General features: G+C 46.6%; 1 protein-coding gene and 1 long non-coding RNA gene across 2 annotated transcripts in view; one reads left to right on the forward strand and one right to left on the reverse strand.

The window, feature by feature from the left end:
* LOC120622979 (polycystin-1-like protein 2) overlaps positions 1-16,833 on the forward strand; it is an 83,625-nt gene that overhangs the window by 25,287 nt on the left and 41,505 nt on the right. The window contains exons 10-19 of the mRNA XM_039888823.1: positions 1,346-1,463; positions 2,889-3,096; positions 5,028-5,148; positions 5,856-5,997; positions 7,169-7,345; positions 9,118-9,263; positions 9,951-10,145; positions 13,067-13,198; positions 14,735-14,917; positions 16,439-16,563. Of these exons, the coding sequence (XP_039744757.1) occupies positions 1,346-1,463; positions 2,889-3,096; positions 5,028-5,148; positions 5,856-5,997; positions 7,169-7,345; positions 9,118-9,263; positions 9,951-10,145; positions 13,067-13,198; positions 14,735-14,917; positions 16,439-16,563 (1,547 nt within the window). The remainder of the gene's footprint in view (positions 1-1,345; positions 1,464-2,888; positions 3,097-5,027; positions 5,149-5,855; positions 5,998-7,168; positions 7,346-9,117; positions 9,264-9,950; positions 10,146-13,066; positions 13,199-14,734; positions 14,918-16,438; positions 16,564-16,833) is intronic.
* LOC120622980 (uncharacterized) overlaps positions 1-16,833 on the reverse strand; it is a 101,857-nt gene that overhangs the window by 25,018 nt on the left and 60,006 nt on the right. The window contains exons 12-15 of the long non-coding RNA XR_005658610.1: positions 11,298-11,640; positions 7,239-7,423; positions 2,444-2,738; positions 1,188-1,339 (exon numbers count right to left, since the gene is read on the reverse strand). This is a non-coding gene — a long non-coding RNA (uncharacterized LOC120622980). The remainder of the gene's footprint in view (positions 1-1,187; positions 1,340-2,443; positions 2,739-7,238; positions 7,424-11,297; positions 11,641-16,833) is intronic.

Here is a 16,833-nt window from a genome sequence, read left to right on the forward strand (position 1 = left end):
AAGAATTCAACTCCTTGCTGTTGACATTGCTCATGAATGCATTTATTCAACATGTAAAATGTATTGTGCTTCATAATGTTCAAGGCTTGGTATTAGGGGCTGGGAATACAGTTGTGAATAAACAAACATAATCCCTGCCTTCATGAAGCTTAGTGGGTGAGACTAACAAACAAATTAACATATATAATTAGGAATTGTGACATGTCTAACTAGAAGCAATAGTGTGCAATGACAGCAACTAACAGAAGGTAGTCTAGCAAAAGTGATCAGACAATGACTCTTAAAAGGTGACATTTAAGTAGAGCCATGAAAATAAGACAGTCGGCCATGCTAGAAAGCAGAACAAGAGCTTTCTGGGCACACATATATGAAGGCCCCCAAGGCCCCTGTGGAGGAGAACGAGGATGTAGGAAATTACAGAGAGATGGACAGAGGCAAGATCACATGGGGTCTTAGGTGCCAAGGCAAGGGGGTTTGGGTTTTATTATCAGGCCATGGGAGACCACTGGGGGTTGCATTCTGTTGTAGCCTCTTGTTATTCCAGGTCAAGCCTGCTGGGTCTGAGCTGTTTAACAGGTCTTACCAGAACTGACTCCAGGAACACAGTGTATATCAGCCAATCCCTCCTCCCAGAATCCACATGCTCTCCATTGTTGCCCAGCTTACCTTCACTCCTCCCCCTTCACAATAGCTCTGGGGTTCTGTCCTCTGGGGATGCCAGCTGCCTGCTTTATAGAGGTAACAGCTCTGTGTCCTCCCCTGCACTGCACACAAGAGGAAGCACATCACTAGTTTCTCTCATTTGATGCACAGCAACCCGAGGAGTCAGATGCTATAAAACTTTTGAGGAACAGAAGCTCCAAGAGCTTAGATACTGGCGAGAGGTCCCAGGGCCAATGATCCAGTTGGAGATCTGACTGGCCCCAAAGCCTACATTCTTAACCTACTGCCCCCCTTGCCTATGTTCTCATAATCTCCTGGGTCCCCTCTCCTGTAGCAATTAGTTAGCACTCTGCGTTTTAATCATTGGTGTCTTGTCTTCCCTACTAAATCTGAGGACAGAGCCCTGCTCTATATTTTGTCTAGGCATCAAGCACAGGGCCTGGCCCAGAGAAGGCTCTGGTAATGCAGCTGAACACATGACGGACCCTTAGCACTGAGCCCACACTCTGACTAAAGTTACTTACCCAGTGAGCCATCCCAAGGGGAGTCAGGCAGATCAGACAGGGCCTATCTCCACTTGATGCCTTGGACTGTGACCACACTTGGCACAGATTGCTCTGAAGTAAAGACTGCGGTGCCAACTGTGGAGCGATATCTCACCAATCAGTTGCTTTTTCTGCAGAGAGATAAAGAGAATGTGGAGGTTTACCTGGAACCTGGTCGGTATGTGGATCCTTTCATGACAGTGACTCTGGGCTGGCCAGATAGTGACAAGGATTTACACTTCCAGTGGTCATGTGGTAAGTGGCCTATCTCACTACGAAGTGATGGATAGCGGTCAGCTTTGCAGTTCTTTTTCTTAACCTTCACACTGGCATACTCATGCCTGACATTTTGTGTACCTTGCAAATTCCATGGAAATGGAAGGTAGCAGGGCAAACCAAGGTGGGGGTGCCCCAGAAGGCAGGCAACAAGGAGAATTTAAGAACTATAACTAATCCTGAATGTCAGTCTCCTTTTGTATTATCACTACAAACAATGTCAGTGAAAATCAGCTCCACCTCTTAGGTTGATTCCTCATCATCTCCACACCCTTGGTATGCCACTAAGAAGAGACTAGAAGGAGAAAGTGATGAGGCATTTTCTGACAGACCAAAATTGTAGCACTAGTGCTTCTTTTAAAAAAATGGTTATCCTCTTTTTCATAAGGATATATCCTAGCTACATACATATTCTTTTAGAAAGAAAATGAGTCATTCATACTGTACATATTGCTTTTGTTACCCTTTTTTCATTGAACGATATATCCTGCATATTTCATGTCATGGTATCTTTTTCTCCATCTTGATATTCATAATAACTGCTTAATAGACTATCAAGCTAATGTCAACCTAAACATCCAAAAAAGAGGGTACAGTGTCTTCTTTTTTGGACATTAAGGTTGTTTCAAATTACTTACGTTTATAAACACTGTAATGAATATCTTTATAGTTCAATCTTTATTTATATCGGTGGTTACTTTCATAAATAAATTTCTAGAAGTGTAGTACCTAGGTCAAATGTCATGTAAAATTTGAAAGCTTTTGTCAGAACATCCTTCTGAATATTTGTTCTTATTATCTGAATTAGTAGAGGCTACAAATAGGTGATTGAACTGATGACCTTACTCCCAGACATGCCCTATGAATGATTATTATATTTGGGGCTGTTGGGGGAGCAAGGTGATTGATGGGAAAATGTCAATCGATAGAGTTGAAGGGCAAAGGATACAGAGACTTACCAAGCTGGTATCACAAAGCAGGAGATGACACTGTAGCCTTCCAGATAGAGGTACAGTTCCCACTGTACCCCACAGGTCATATAGCTGTGGACAGTCACTTCCACATAGAGTGAGAGTTACGCCAGGGACAAGAAGCTGCCCTGGACATTCTCCCAGGTGGGGCTGTGCATTCTCCTAGCACCTCTCCTGCTATTTGCCTGCCTTCTCAAAAGCTCAAGTCATAGGTTTGCTCAGAGTCTGAGTGAAGCATGGTCATTTCTCCAGAAGTGTCCTTCTATAGCACCATTCCTGCAACCTGCAAGTGAAATATTTTTATTAATCAAAATCTGTATGTAGAGTTGATTTTCTTATCTATGACCCCTCTAAAAACCCCACCAGATGGTAGCCACATTTGTCAAGTTCAGCATTGCTGGATGGATATTGTTTGCCCATCTCTCTTTCTCAGGACGTTGCTGGGCTCAATGGAGAGACTGCGTTGAGAGGCAGCTGCTCTGCACAGACCAGAGGAAGCTGGTGGTTCCTCCATCCTGCCTGCCACCACCCAACTCTGCAGTCACCCTGCGTCTGGCCCTCTGGAAAGGCCAGGAACTGGTGAAACAGGAGGAGCAGTGCCTCTATGTGTCTGCCTCCATGGAACTCAAGCCTCAAGTCAGGTGGGGCCATGAGAGCAAACTCCTGCAGTGTTGCCATTCATTCATCATGCAGCTAATGTTTACTGAGACTCAATCCCAGTTGGCATGGACTGAGGGGCAGAGCTTACAGTGGTAGGCAAAACCAGACCCAGTTTCAGTTCTCACAGAGGTTACTATCTGGTGGTCAGTGATGAGTCACACAAATTAATGAAGGGAGAGAGCACACATCTATGACTTCTCTGACTTCAGGGTCAGGGAAGGAAAGCTTCCCTCAGCGGAGATGTGAAGAGTGAAGAGGAACTAACTTGGCCAGGGAAAATAGGACTGGAGAGAGAACAGAGTGGTAAAGGGAGGGAGCACAGAATAATCTGGAAGTGAAAGAAGCTGGTGTGGCTAGAGCACAGAGGAAGAGAGAGGTGCAAGAGGAGATGGGAAGAATAGACAGGGCCTGGCACTGGCAGGGCCTTGCAGGTCTTGTCAAAGACATGACTTTGGTCTTTATCCTGAGAGTTTGGGAAAGCTATCCAAGGGTTTTAAGCAGGCTGAGGATGTGATCACATTTTGCTTCAAAATGCTTTGGTGCAGAATGGGCTGGAGGAGGGCAAGAGAGGATACAGGGAGATTGCTTGGGCTCTTGTGGGAATCAAAGTGAGAGCTCAAGGTAGCCTGGTCTATCGGTCAGGTTCTTGAAGGAAGCAGATGGCTCACTCAGACTGTAACTGATGACAACTGGACGAAGGGTCTTTACAGATATGGGCAGGGATCAGGGAACAACTCAGGGATGACAGTGTAGGTCTACAACAGAGGGAAGCCATTATCCCTCTGAGGAATGGAGAGGTTAAGTGGGTGGGAGATGGCATTACTGGAACCCTCTAAGATCTGAAGCTTGAGAGAGGTGCCCCTCCAAAAGAAACTGTAGTCTTGGAGAGAGGAACACAGCCTCTGTCAGCTATAGCCCATCATGTAAGGAACAGCAAAAGTGGTAAATAAATACTTCAACCTTTCTCCTCTCACCCTCCAATCTCCAGCCAATACTTTCCATGGGCTGAGCCTAACCAGAAGCCAAAGGGTGAGAGAGTTTGTGCGATGAAGTCTATAGAGATCAGTTTCCTGGTACACAGAGCCACAAAGAGTTGATGGAGAGTGGGCTGCAGGGTAAATGGAGAATGTCTGGCATACCTGTACTAGGATTGACATGAAGAGAAAAGTAGGGAGATTCAGGAGCTGTTATGAAATTTAAACTGAGAGGAGCTGGGGGATGGTTTGGACACATAGCAAGTGCCAAAGTGATCTCTCATTGGCCCAAGGGAGGGGGTATGATATTACAGAGAAGAACCAGGAATCAGATCAAGATATGCTGGTTCACTTTCCATCCCTCTACTTAGAAATATGTCACTGAAACAAATCACATAAGCTCTCTGAGCCTGGTTTGCTCATCTGTGATATGAGGATTCTAATATGTCACTCATACGGTTGTGGGAAGCATTGGATAAGCTCATTATAGTGGAAGTAAGTATCAACTATGGCATGCATGCTATAAAATTACAGCATTCATTCATTATTATTAGAACTAGGAAGACACATAGAAATTGTCTGCTCTAATCCTCTCACAAGGAAATTAAGGCTCAAAGAGTTTAAGGGACTCACACAAAGTGACCATTCATAAGTGGCAGGGGCAGGATTCAAGCTCAGGGTCCTGCCTTGGCTTTATGCATTTTCCAGATCATTACCTTATGTAATGAATGAAATGGGAATTCAGTCACAAATCACTCTATCTTCAAGGCCAAGGCTATGTCCCAGTTTTGCTTAGGGCAGGGGTTGCTTCTATTCCATCTTTCACTTGAAAAAACCCTTTCTCACCTTCTCAAAGAACTCGCGAACTGGAAAAGGCCAGGCAAGTGGCCTTGATGCCTGAGTGAGCTTCCTCACTCCATTCTCTGTCTCCTTTTCAGCTGTGTGAAGAACTGTGGGCCAGTGAATGCTGGCGAAGACATTATGCTCAGGGTCACCATGGAGGATGACTCCCTAGTGGCCATGTTCAGCTGGTATTTAGATGACACTCCATTGGAGAAGGTAAGGACACTGGCAACCACTCAAAAACTGGAAATGCCTTCCTACTTTGACCAGACTGTGTCACATGCCCAGGACAGAGCTAGGAGTAGGTCACCTCTACTCAGAGCCTGTGGAATGGGAGCCGGGGGGTAGGGGACATTCTCCAGAGGAAATCCAAGGCATTAGTCAAAAGAGAGAATGGATGCATGGGAACAAAAGCAACAGGGAAACAGTACAGCAGATGCTCTTGGTGCCCCAACCCAGACTGCTGTGCAGTGGCCCCTAGGCCAATAACTATGGGGTCTAAAAGCCCCGCCCCCTGTCTCGGAGTGAGATAATTTCTGTGGTGCAGCTTATATGCTCCAGAACTCCCCAAGGGATCAGGCTGAAGCCAGATACCTCTTGAGACCATTTATCCACCCAGTTTCATTCTCCACCCTCTTCTGTTTCCCTCCCCGTTCCACTGGTTTACCCTGACAGCCCTCTCTCAATAAATGACCTGCACAGGAACCCTCTTCTCAAGCTCTGCTTCTAGGGAACCTGACCTAGGACAAACATCCTAACCAAGCTGAAGACTGGATATCTGGGCTGACCTCAAGGAAGCAAGCAGTGGCTGCCATCCAACCGAGACAAATCTGAAAGGCCTCCCAGGGTCAGAAGCCAGTGCCCTGCTGAGGTCCAGAGGCCTGACTATAGTCATGGGGGCTCTGGGCTATGCTCTCTTTCAGGTGGAGCCCCTCCCTGAGGCCTGCAGACTTCGAGGATTTTGGCCCCGTTCTTTAACCCTCCTTCACAGCAACACCTCCACACTGGTGCTGAACAGCTCCCTCCTACAGACCTGGGGCCAGGTCATCCGAATCAGAGTCACAGGTGTGAAGGCCTCCTCTCAATCTCTTATCACAAAATTGTCTGTCAAAGAAAGGGAACTGAGACCTGAAAAAAACCAGAAACCCTGAAAAATAGGACATCAGTGCAGGGTGCGGGCCACACACAGGCTGTGGTGTGAATCCCACCACCACTTTCTAGGTAGGAGACTTTAAGCAAGAGATTTAACCTCTCTATTCCTCAGTTTCTTCACCTGTAAACTAGGCACAATAGAAACACCTGCCTCCAAATTGTATTATGCAGGCTGAATGAGACAACACCAGTAGTACAAACAAATCATTCGGGGCTTGTGAAGCCTGAACATCCTGCCAGGACAATTCAGCACTTCTTACTTAACACAAGCCCAGATCGTAGATTCTCAAAAAGATAAACAATGAGGGTGATTTTTGTGGGGGGATGGATTCCTTTGACTCAAGATTTCTCAAAGTGGTTCACAGACCATCCACACTGGGATAACCTGGGGTACTAATTTAAAATGCACACTCCTGGGTTTGCCCCAAATCCTCTGTATTAAGACTAGGCCAAGGAATTAGTTTTAATTGATTAAGATTCTCTTCATGCCCAGCTCTTCCAGGTACATATTCTTTTTGAAAAACCAGGTGATTATACCAGGTGATGTGGGATATTGGTGCAGGTCTACTGGGGGCTATTCACAGTGCTGTGGAGGTCTGGAAAGAGCATGGTTTCGGGTGGGATCAGCTTGTTTCCAGATCCTGGTTGTGGCCCTTTCCAGCTCAGTGAGCTTGAGCAAGTCATATTTCCCAATAGACTCTCTCCTCACCAAAGTTCTGTGAGCAAGCTATTCTTATTAGCCCCATTTTATAGATAGGAACTAACTCTCAAATAGGTCAAGTCCAAGGTCACATAGTTAGTAAACGGCAGAACTGGGATTCAAGTTCAGGTCTATCTAATTCTGTTCCTCTATCTCTATCTAGTTTCTCAACGTGAGACCCCAGGATGCCCTGCATCTGGAGAGTTATTAGATTTGTAGATTTCTGGGCCCCCATCACAGAATCTCCAGAGAGGTCTGAGGCTTGGGGTCCAGAGAGGGACCTGGAAATCTGCATGTACAACAAGTTCCCTGGGTGATCTCCAAGCATAGTGGAGTTTGTGTGACCCACACAGAACCTAAGCACACTTTGTCTTCACTCCCCAGCAGTGACTGGGCATGCCTATGGGGAGGACACCTATATGATCAGCAATCTGCCTACCCCTGAGGTACCCACCTGCACTGTTTCCCCGGAGGAGGGCACCATTCTGACGAGCTTTGCCATCTTCTGCAATGCTTCTGCCGCCCTGGGCCCCCTGGAGTACTGCTTCTGTCTGGAATCAGGTACAGGCTAATGGCTAGGCTCTTCTCTCAGCTCCTAGGCTCTTACTCTCCCAGAATGGGGCCCGTCTTTCTCCGGGACTGCAAAAAATATGTTCCATATATGAGAGAGGTTTGCAGGATAAAGACTCCTCTAAACCTTAACTCCCATACCCCAGCACACTGGTCCGGCCATACACTTCAGAGAGATGAGAAGCAGGTGCCGTCAGTATCTCTTACACAACTATGGAGGCCAAAATGACCTCTGTCCTACCATGAGGGATGTGGAAAAAGTTAAATAGACGAAGATACTCAAAAGTATGACCATGTGGAGTCACTACCAGGATACTGTCCCCTAACACTCACTCAGAGTTAGCCCTGACTCTGGAGCTATTCAAGACAGAGATGGGTCTGGTTCCCGGAACCCTCAATGATTTTATTGACCCCAGAGAAGGGAATGGGCAATGTCACAGAACATGCTGAAGTGAAAGGAGACATTTTCGCAAAGGTTTACAGGGAATGAAGCATGCAGACCCCACCCCATTGCACAATACCCCGCACAGTGTTCTGTCACAACAGGACAGATGGGTATCGGCGGGAGAGATGGAGTGAGTAGCCCACACTACATCAGTTCTCCCAGTTTGGAGATGCTTGATCCTTGGAGGGCTCAGCTGAGTCCTTGTCTCCTCTTAATGAGTTTTGGCATTTTGTGACCCTCATATGAACTCTGAAAATGTTGTGCTTAGATTGGAACTTTCCTCCAAATCTAGGCATCAGGAGTGTTGCTGGGGTATGCCCCAATACCAGCACTGAACACTATGAGTGTGTTCAAAACTGAATGCCTTGACTATGGAAAAGTAAACATAAGCTATCCTGAGACCTGAAAAGCTTGGTTTTCATGGGGTACCCCATCAAACAATGTGGAATGCAGGGTTGTGAAGAGGGCTGTGACTGGGTTTGAGCCTGGAGGGAAACAACTATTCAAGGAAAGAAGTAGATTTCATTTCAAACCTGCATCCCCCTAAATGGAGAGGCCAGGCTAGCTGCTCCAGTTCCAACTGGTTATTCCCCTATAGTAATTCCCCCTGCCTCACACAGGTAAGCAAGGGGGCAGGGAAGGGTGACCATATAAAAATGAGTTGTCAATTGCAATTCAATAACCTCATGATTGTCTGCACACTACAATGAATAGTGATTCCAATGATAGGTGGGTCCCCTTTAAAGATACAAAGGATATTCATTCATTTTATAATCAATATGTATTAAATGTCAGACTCTGTTCTGGGTGATAGATATACGGCAATGAACAAAATAGAGGAAGCCCTTGACCTCAATGTATTTACAATTAGTAGTGGAGACAGCTGGTAAACAAAGACATCGAGGGCTGCTGTTTTAGGTGGAACAGCCAGGGAAGGCTTTTGTATAGGAAATAACACTTGAGTGAGTTTGGATGTGTTTTGAGCTAATTGTTAAAAGCTTCTCCTCCTCCTTCTCCTCTTCCTCCTTCTTTTTGTGATTTGGTTTACCACCTTGAATTTTTTAACTTGTAAATGGAGAATTTTTTTCCAGAAAATTTTTATGGATTTTAGCAAAAGTATTCCAAAGTCACAGCAGCATGCGATGACCTAAAGAGGTCAGTGGGTCAGTATAAATGGCTGTCTTCTCCCTGAAAGTATGGAGTCCCTGAGTGCCTGCCATGCTATCATGAGCTTGGCTTTTGTGTCCTTGCCATTAGGCTCTACCTTGGTGTGTTTGCAGTCTCCTTGGAACCTAATTGTCCAATTTTCATTTGCCAGGTACCTGTCTACACTGTGGCCCTGATCCTGCCCTCCCATCAGTTTATCTACCACTTGGAAAAGAAAACAATGACTTTGTGCTGACAGTGGTCATTTCAGTTTCCAATCGTGCAGGAGAGAGACAGCAGACACATGCAGCAGTTAAGGTGGGGGCGAGGAGGGGGGGTGTGGCTATTATTTATTTACTGAGAAAACTCTTTGACCTGTTAGAACCTCACTTAGAAGGTGGCTGGGAGCTGAGGACATGACCAGATGAATCGTTGATTCATTCATTCCTTAAATATTTACAGAGCACCTATGTGTCAGGCCCTGGAGATACAGCTGTGGACAAAACAGACATGGTCTCTACCTTTGCAGGTCTTATGATTAGTTGGCCAGAATAAGGGGAGGGTCCTGGGGTGGAAGACCTGAGGGGAGTTGGAGCAGAAAGATCCAGAGATGAGTTAAGCCAGTGCCTTCAGAGTCCAGAGGAAGGAGGACCAAGATCAGCTAATAGGGCGACAAGGCAGAGGCTGGGTAAAATCCCAAGTAAACGCCAAGGGTCAGAAGCCAGTGGAGTGGGAAGGGACTGAGAGAGCCATGAGGAGGGCAGTGATAGGTGAAGCAATAACTTCCCCAAGGCTTGCTTTTGTTGGCTGTAAGCTGCCTGGCACAAGCAGTCCAGCTGCCCTCAAGCCTCAGGAAGTGCTCAATATCCCCATGCCGGGTACAAGGCATCCGGGCCTGCTCTACTTTCTCACATGAAGACCTGTGACCTCAGGCTCTTGTTCTTGAACAAGAACCAGTGAGTTGAGGTCTTCCCTGCACAGAACATATTTCTGGTTTCCTGTTAGGTGGGACTTGGAGACGCCCATGTTGAGGATATGGCATTCCAGACGGCAGTGTCGGAGAATATCATCACCGCTCTGCAAGGCGAGCGAGGCCCAGAGCAACTCTTCCAATTGGCCAGGTCCGTGTCCTCTATGCTGGACCAGGAGTACCAGGGGCTGGGATCCACTGGGCCACAGAGAATGGAAGCCAGAAAGAAGGTACTCGAGATGGACTCTGTTATGCCTTCTGCTGGGGTTACTGGGGTCTGTACAGAGCCATTTGGGGTGAGAGCAGGGTTCAAGAATCCACAAAGCCTTTGGTGTCTCCTGAGCTATTGACATCACCTCCCTCTTCTGATCCTTTAAGTGACATAAAATTAAGAAAACCTGCTGTCCCTGCTCAGCCTCATAGAGTCATAGGCTTCTCAGATGGGAGGGAATTTAAAGAATTGCTCCAGTCCTTCTCATTAAAGCTGGCAAAACCAAGGCCAGAGGAGAAAAGTGTCCTGGCTCAGTCAGGTGATTAATGGTTTGGAGTTGGACTTAGATGTTGTACCAGCTCTGTCACTTATTCATCTGTATTATCATAGGCTGGTGACTAAACCTCTCTAAGCCTCAGTTTCCCAATGTGGAAAATGGGGATAACAGAATTTTCCTCATAAGGTTATGTTGAGAGTTAAATAAGAATTACATTTACTATAACTATAGGACCAATTATACAGAATTGCCAACATTCAACCAGTTTGAATCCACAAAATGGCCATTTCATGGGTTACAACCTAATATTATAAATTATTACAGAACACATGATTACTTCCACTCCCAGTGCCTGCCACATGAATATGAATATGCACTCCTAGTTACATATGTGCACCATACACAGTATCACACACATCTGCGGGCATACAGAGAAGAAAGACTCCTCTGGTCCCCTGAAGGGTGTGCATGAAAGTCCTAAGCATGGTACAGAACATGTGAAAACTACTTAATACAAAGAAGTGGTCATTGTCATAGTAACTATGTACAGAGAGGTAATTAACATTTATTGAGCACCTACTATGTGCTAACAGCTCTTATTTAGGGCTTCAAGGATGTTTAATCCCCATAACAACCCAACAAGGTAAATGGCAAGATCCCCATCTATGTTACAGAAGAGGAGACGGTAAGAGAATTTTAGAAGGTTGCCTAGGTCCATATTTCTAGTACGTGGTAAAGACAGGGTTCAAACCAAGGTTGGCTCCTCCCCCACTGACCTCCAGCCCTCCCAGTCCTCTCACCCAGCCCTTTGTTTCACATTAGAGCCCCCCCATACACACATCCCCACACACCCACCTGCTTTTTGTTCTTGGTTGTATGCATTCTGAGAATTACCTGTGGCAAACTTCTCTTTGGATGTCCTGTGGTCCCTGAGCACACAGACGACAGATGATCTCAGTAGCTCAGCATTTCTTCTCCTAAAGTGACCAGAATCTAAAGGAGGCAGCTGTGTGTGAAGGGCACTGGCTCCCTGGTAGGAGTGGTGGCTTCTGAAGAATAAGGCAGTCAACCCACAGTGAGCTGGCAGGGAGGGCACCTGGAGAATAGCTTCTAGCTCTCTCTCCTCCTACTCTCCTATCTCCTGGTGAATGAATCCATTGGCCAGAGGATCAGAAGCAGTGACATCTCCATGCAGGTAGCCTTAGTATCCAAGATAGTGATGAAGATGTGGACAGATCTGCAGAGGCAAACATGAGATTACCCAATATCTGAGTTTCCCTTCTAGAACATTCTGACGAGACCTTTTATGCTGGTCTAATCTTTCCTCCATCCAAGCCACGGTCTGTACACACCCTGAGCTAATGGCAGACTCACTAAAATCTACAGCTGCCGTGAAAGTTGATTTGGTGGTTAGTGAGTAGCAGGCCATGATGGTGAAAAGGACTGTTAATTTGTATCTGTGCTATCCCAAATGGTTGCCACTAGCCAAGTCTAGCTACTTATATTTAAGTGAATGAAAATGAAATTAAGTAAAAATACAGTTCTCCATGTTGTACTGGCCACATTTCAAGGGCTTAACAGTTACATTTGGTGAGTGGCTGCTTTATTAGACAGCAAAGGGAAAGGGCGTTTCCATCAACATAGGAAGTTTTATGGGGCAGTGCTGAAATGATATTCTTAGTTTTTCTGTGCCATTGCCCAAGCTGGCCCCCTGGCCAGCCCCTCATTATGGCTTTGTAGCTTAGATGGCACATGCCTCAGAAGCTCCAGAAGATCTGGCTTAAGGCAGAAATTGGGGGATGAGGACGGGGGTCATCGCCCCCAATCACTCCAAAGGGACATAGAGACATAAGCCTGCAACAAGATCTGCCATCCACTCTAGGCCAACAAATTAATCTGATTTTTAAATGTCATGCCATTCTCGTTGTAAGAACTACCTTGAGACACGATTTGTTTTTAAATAATGCCAAATTTTATAGCTTTGATTTAAAAATTTGGAGAAAGTTTGAGACATCTTATATTAGTTTCCTATGGCTGCTGTAACAAATTACCACAAATCTAGTGGCTTGAATCAATGTAAATGTATTATCTAACAGTTCTGGAGGTCAGAAGTTTGAAATGAATCTCACTGGGCTAAATTCAAGGACTGTGAACTATCTGGAGGCTCCAGTTTCTACAAGCTGCCTACATTCCTCTCTCCATCTTCAAAGCCAGAAGCTTAACATCTTCAAATCTTTCCCCGACTCCCTCTTTCCTACCTCCTTTCTCTCTCTCTACCACTTCTGCCTCCATCCTTACTCTCTTCCTGTCTCTGACTCTCTTACCTCCCTCTTATAAAGACCCTGTGATTACAATGGTTCTACTTGGCTAATCTGGGATACTCTGTCTCAGAATCCTTAATCGAATCTCCTAAGTGATATTGCCAGTCCTTTTTTGCCATGCGAGGTAACACAGTTATACAGTTCAGGGATTAGGATGTGGACACCTTTGGGAGGCTATTATTCTGTCCACCACACATCTTACGAGGCAAACAGAGGTCTATGAACTTTGGAAAAGCCCAGATGAGACTGGTCACTTGCTCTGACCTCAAATCTTCCTAAAATGGTTTCATCAAGCTACTGGAATTACATTTTCTCTCCTCACCTTCCTTCCTCTGTGTCAAGGTCAGAGAGCATGTGCTGGGGTCGCTATCTGTAGTCACCGCCACCCTGGGAGACATGCAGAGGGTGCAGGGGCTGGCCAAGGTGCTGAGAGAAGTGACCCATCGCTGTGAGGAGCTCACACCCTTGGCCCAGGTGAGTAGTTCTCACCTGCTGAGCCAGGCCATGGGACACGCACCTCCACATTGGGTGGCTAACAACTCGCCCAGCACAGGTCGAAGGTTCCTCAGTCACAGGGCTGCCAAGACTTCCATCACCCTGTTTTCGAAGGTCCTGCATCGCTGGTGGCAAGGGAGAGAAGATGCCCTGCCGCAGCCTTGTGTCCCTCTGGGTGTGACAGCCTGTTTCTTATGCACCTCATTCCCCCACTGAATCTGACTAACCACTGAGTGGTCAAGTGTGTGTACAGATGCTGCTGTCGACCACCCATGGCCCCCAGTTCAGTGCACACCAGCTTGATGTTCAGCTGCCAGCTCTAGCCTTTCTTTCATCTCTGACACCACCCACCGATGCACACTCCCACCCCCTACCTCCACGTACTATGCCTGCCCACACGGCAGCTTGGATGTGTCCAGGGATTAATACAGTACCCAGTGACTAATCAGCTGGGGTACAGATACCCCAACTCCTGCATCCCTCTTGGTGGATAACTCCCAAGCAGGACTGAGCCCCAGGTACTGGATTTTGATTGCACCCCTTGGATTGGCTTCCTCCTGTCTGGTCTCACTTCTCCCCTCTATTTCCAGTGTTTTCCGGGATCATCTCCAAATAAATGACTTGTTTTCAAATCCTTGCCTCAGGGCCTGCTTCTTGGAGAACTTGAATTAAAACACCCTGTTTCCAGCGTCATGGTAACCAAGGGTTAGAAAAGGAACCATAAGACAATGAAGGGAGAACTGCCCTGGCTCTGCTCCACTTGCTCTCTCAGGAGGTCGTCACGTTCCCTGGCCTGAAGCCAGTAATGCTGGCCTTTATTTCAGGGACCATGATACTGTTAATATCACACTTCCTATTTACACATCCTTTTGTTAATGCATCCAATCTATATGCATACATCTATACATGTACCTATATTTGTCTGTCTCTCCATCCTTCTATTTATTCATCCATGTATTAATTCATTCCTTCCTTCCTTCCTTCCTTCCTTCCTTCCTTCCTTCCACAAACGCGTTTTAAATGCCTAGTATGTGCCAGGTACTATGCGACTCATTGAGAATGCGGAAGCTGATAAATTACAGACATCGCCTCTGCCCTGATGGCACAGACCACTTAGGCTGCGTCACTAAACAAATAATTTCACAAATACATATTTAATTATAAAATTGGAATAAGTGCTACGTCCATTTGTCCATCTGTCCATCCATCCATCTATCCCATCAGTGAATGTTTACTGAATGCCTTCTATGTTCTGGGCATTGGCACTCTGGGAAGGATTCAGAGGTGGACTAGGCTACTCTCCTGAAGGAACTTAGCACATTGCAGGGAGGGAATACCTGGTCTCAAGTCAGTGATATAAGCAGCTTATGTGATGGGCCTGATCCAGATTTTCCCTAGTTTGTATCCCTACCTCACTCCCCTCTGTAGCAGCCCTTGTCCCTTGAATGGTTTTGGGGATGGTCTATCCCAGGCAGGAACTCATGCTGTTTTTCCTTCTCCTTTGGGTGAGCCCAGCGGGAGGCCGCCTGGGTTCTGCAGCATGCCAGTGAGGCCCTGTTGGCAGTGAGTGTCAAGGCCCATCCTGAGGACCAGAGGCGCGAGGCAGCCACCAGGGACCTGTTTCAGGCTGTGGGTAGTGTGTTAGAATCTTCCCTGAGGGACGGACTAGAAGAGCCCGAGGAAGCCCATGGCAGCCAGGTACGTATCCTAGATGCAGCCCTCACACCTATCGCATGCCCTGCTCACACCAGCATTTCTAGGTGGATCTTTCACCATGCCTTGCAGATGAGGAAACTGAGACACAGAGATTAAGTCCTTTCTAGGAAGCTGGAAGAGAGATTCCAGAGACCAGAATTTCTGGGAGGCAGTGTGGTATTGCAGGCCAAGTGCAGGCTCTGGAAAGAGACAGCCTGAGCTTGAATCCAGGCTTTGTCACGTACAAACCTGTGACTTGGGCAAGTTACATAACTTCCCTTAGCCTCATTTCCTCATTTGTAGGTCCAGGAACTCTGCCTCATCCTAGATAAACCACCAAGAGAAGAGATTACATATTCCCCCTTGCAAGATTAAATCCTGGGTTCATTTAGCCAAGAACACAGAATGTTTTTAGAAGAGAGGCAGCCCCTAGAGTAAGGACACATACAGCACAGTCTCATATGGCCCCCAGCACCCCTGATGGGGCACAAGGGGCACAGCTTCCCAGGACGTCATCATGACAGAGCCGCAAAACCAATTTTTTGCTGCTCCACGGTCCTTTACCATACTTGGCCATCACCTCTATTCAGGAAGAACTAAGACACATATATACATAAACACATGGATACACACAGTCACATTCTCACACATGGCCACACAGTCGTGCACACTCATACAAACACACAGACTCTCACATAATTGAAGATATATACAAAATCACATACACACACTCATTCATGCTCTAACACTTACACTCACACATATCCTCAAAGCCACATTTTCATTCACTCAGACACACATTCACACACGATCACAAACTTATACTTACACATACTCACATATATACTTATATTCACACACGGTCACCCTCAAATACACACATACACATACTCACATTCACACACATACACACACACACAATCTCTGCCCTAATAGGAACTCTATGCAAACATTCAGCCCGGGTCCTCATGCTAGCCTTCACTTTCTATATTCATCTAGGGATTTGGGCAGAGTAGGGAGTGGAGTCCAAGCCTGGGTGACCTCAAGAAATAGCTTTGTCTGTGGTTTTTCATTTTCCCACAAATCACATCTGGGCTGTGGGTAGATGTCAGGGACAAATGGAGCAGCACAGAGAGGAATGTAGCGTGATGGCTCAATACATGGGCTCAGGAGCCAGATACCTCACTGTGAGTCTTTGCTCTTCCCCTTATCAAAGTATGACCGCCACAAGTCATGTATTCTCTGTGTGCCTTTGTTTCTCTGTCTGCCAAATGGGGATACTTAAGCACCTGCGTCACAGAGTTAGTTGTGTGAAGATGAAAAGGGCTCACGTAAGTCAAGTGTTGGAAGCTTTTATAAGTGCTTACTCTTCATTCTCTCAATTAATGGCATCCCATCACAGTCTCTGCTTCATTCCTCTACCCTCTCTCAGTCCCTGCCAAAGGTCCCACACCAGCCTGGTGATAGTAAGCAGAGTGATAGATGGAGATGGGTCTGTAGCAATACCCCTGCTTTTTTTTCCAGACAGCCACAGTGTCCCAGCTGCTCAGGGCTGTAGAGCATGTGCAAGCTGCACTCCTGCTGGGGAGACTGCCCGGGGGCCTTCCAGCCACACTGGCCACCCCCTCCATCTCTGTGTACACAAACAGGTAACCAACTGCACTGTGGTTCCCCAAGAAAACCCGTCCCCTGACCTGGCTCATTCCATAGCCACATCCCAAGACCCTGTGACAGGTAGAGCCCAGGAAACCAGCTATGGAGGTGATGGGACCTAGAAGTTGGAAGGGCTTCTCAATGAGAGAAGGTTCCTTTGTTGGGTTGCCCTATTGGATCCCAAGGGCAGTTTTCCAAAGCAGAATCCTGATCAGAGGTAGCATCTGAAACCAGGTTCCCAATCTAATCAAATGGGATAAGGTCAA

The sequence above is a fragment of the Pteropus medius genome, unplaced genomic scaffold, assembly GCF_902729225.1.
Source record: "Pteropus medius unplaced genomic scaffold, Ma_sr-lr_union100, whole genome shotgun sequence".
Lineage (NCBI taxonomy): Eukaryota > Metazoa > Chordata > Mammalia > Chiroptera > Pteropodidae > Pteropus > Pteropus medius.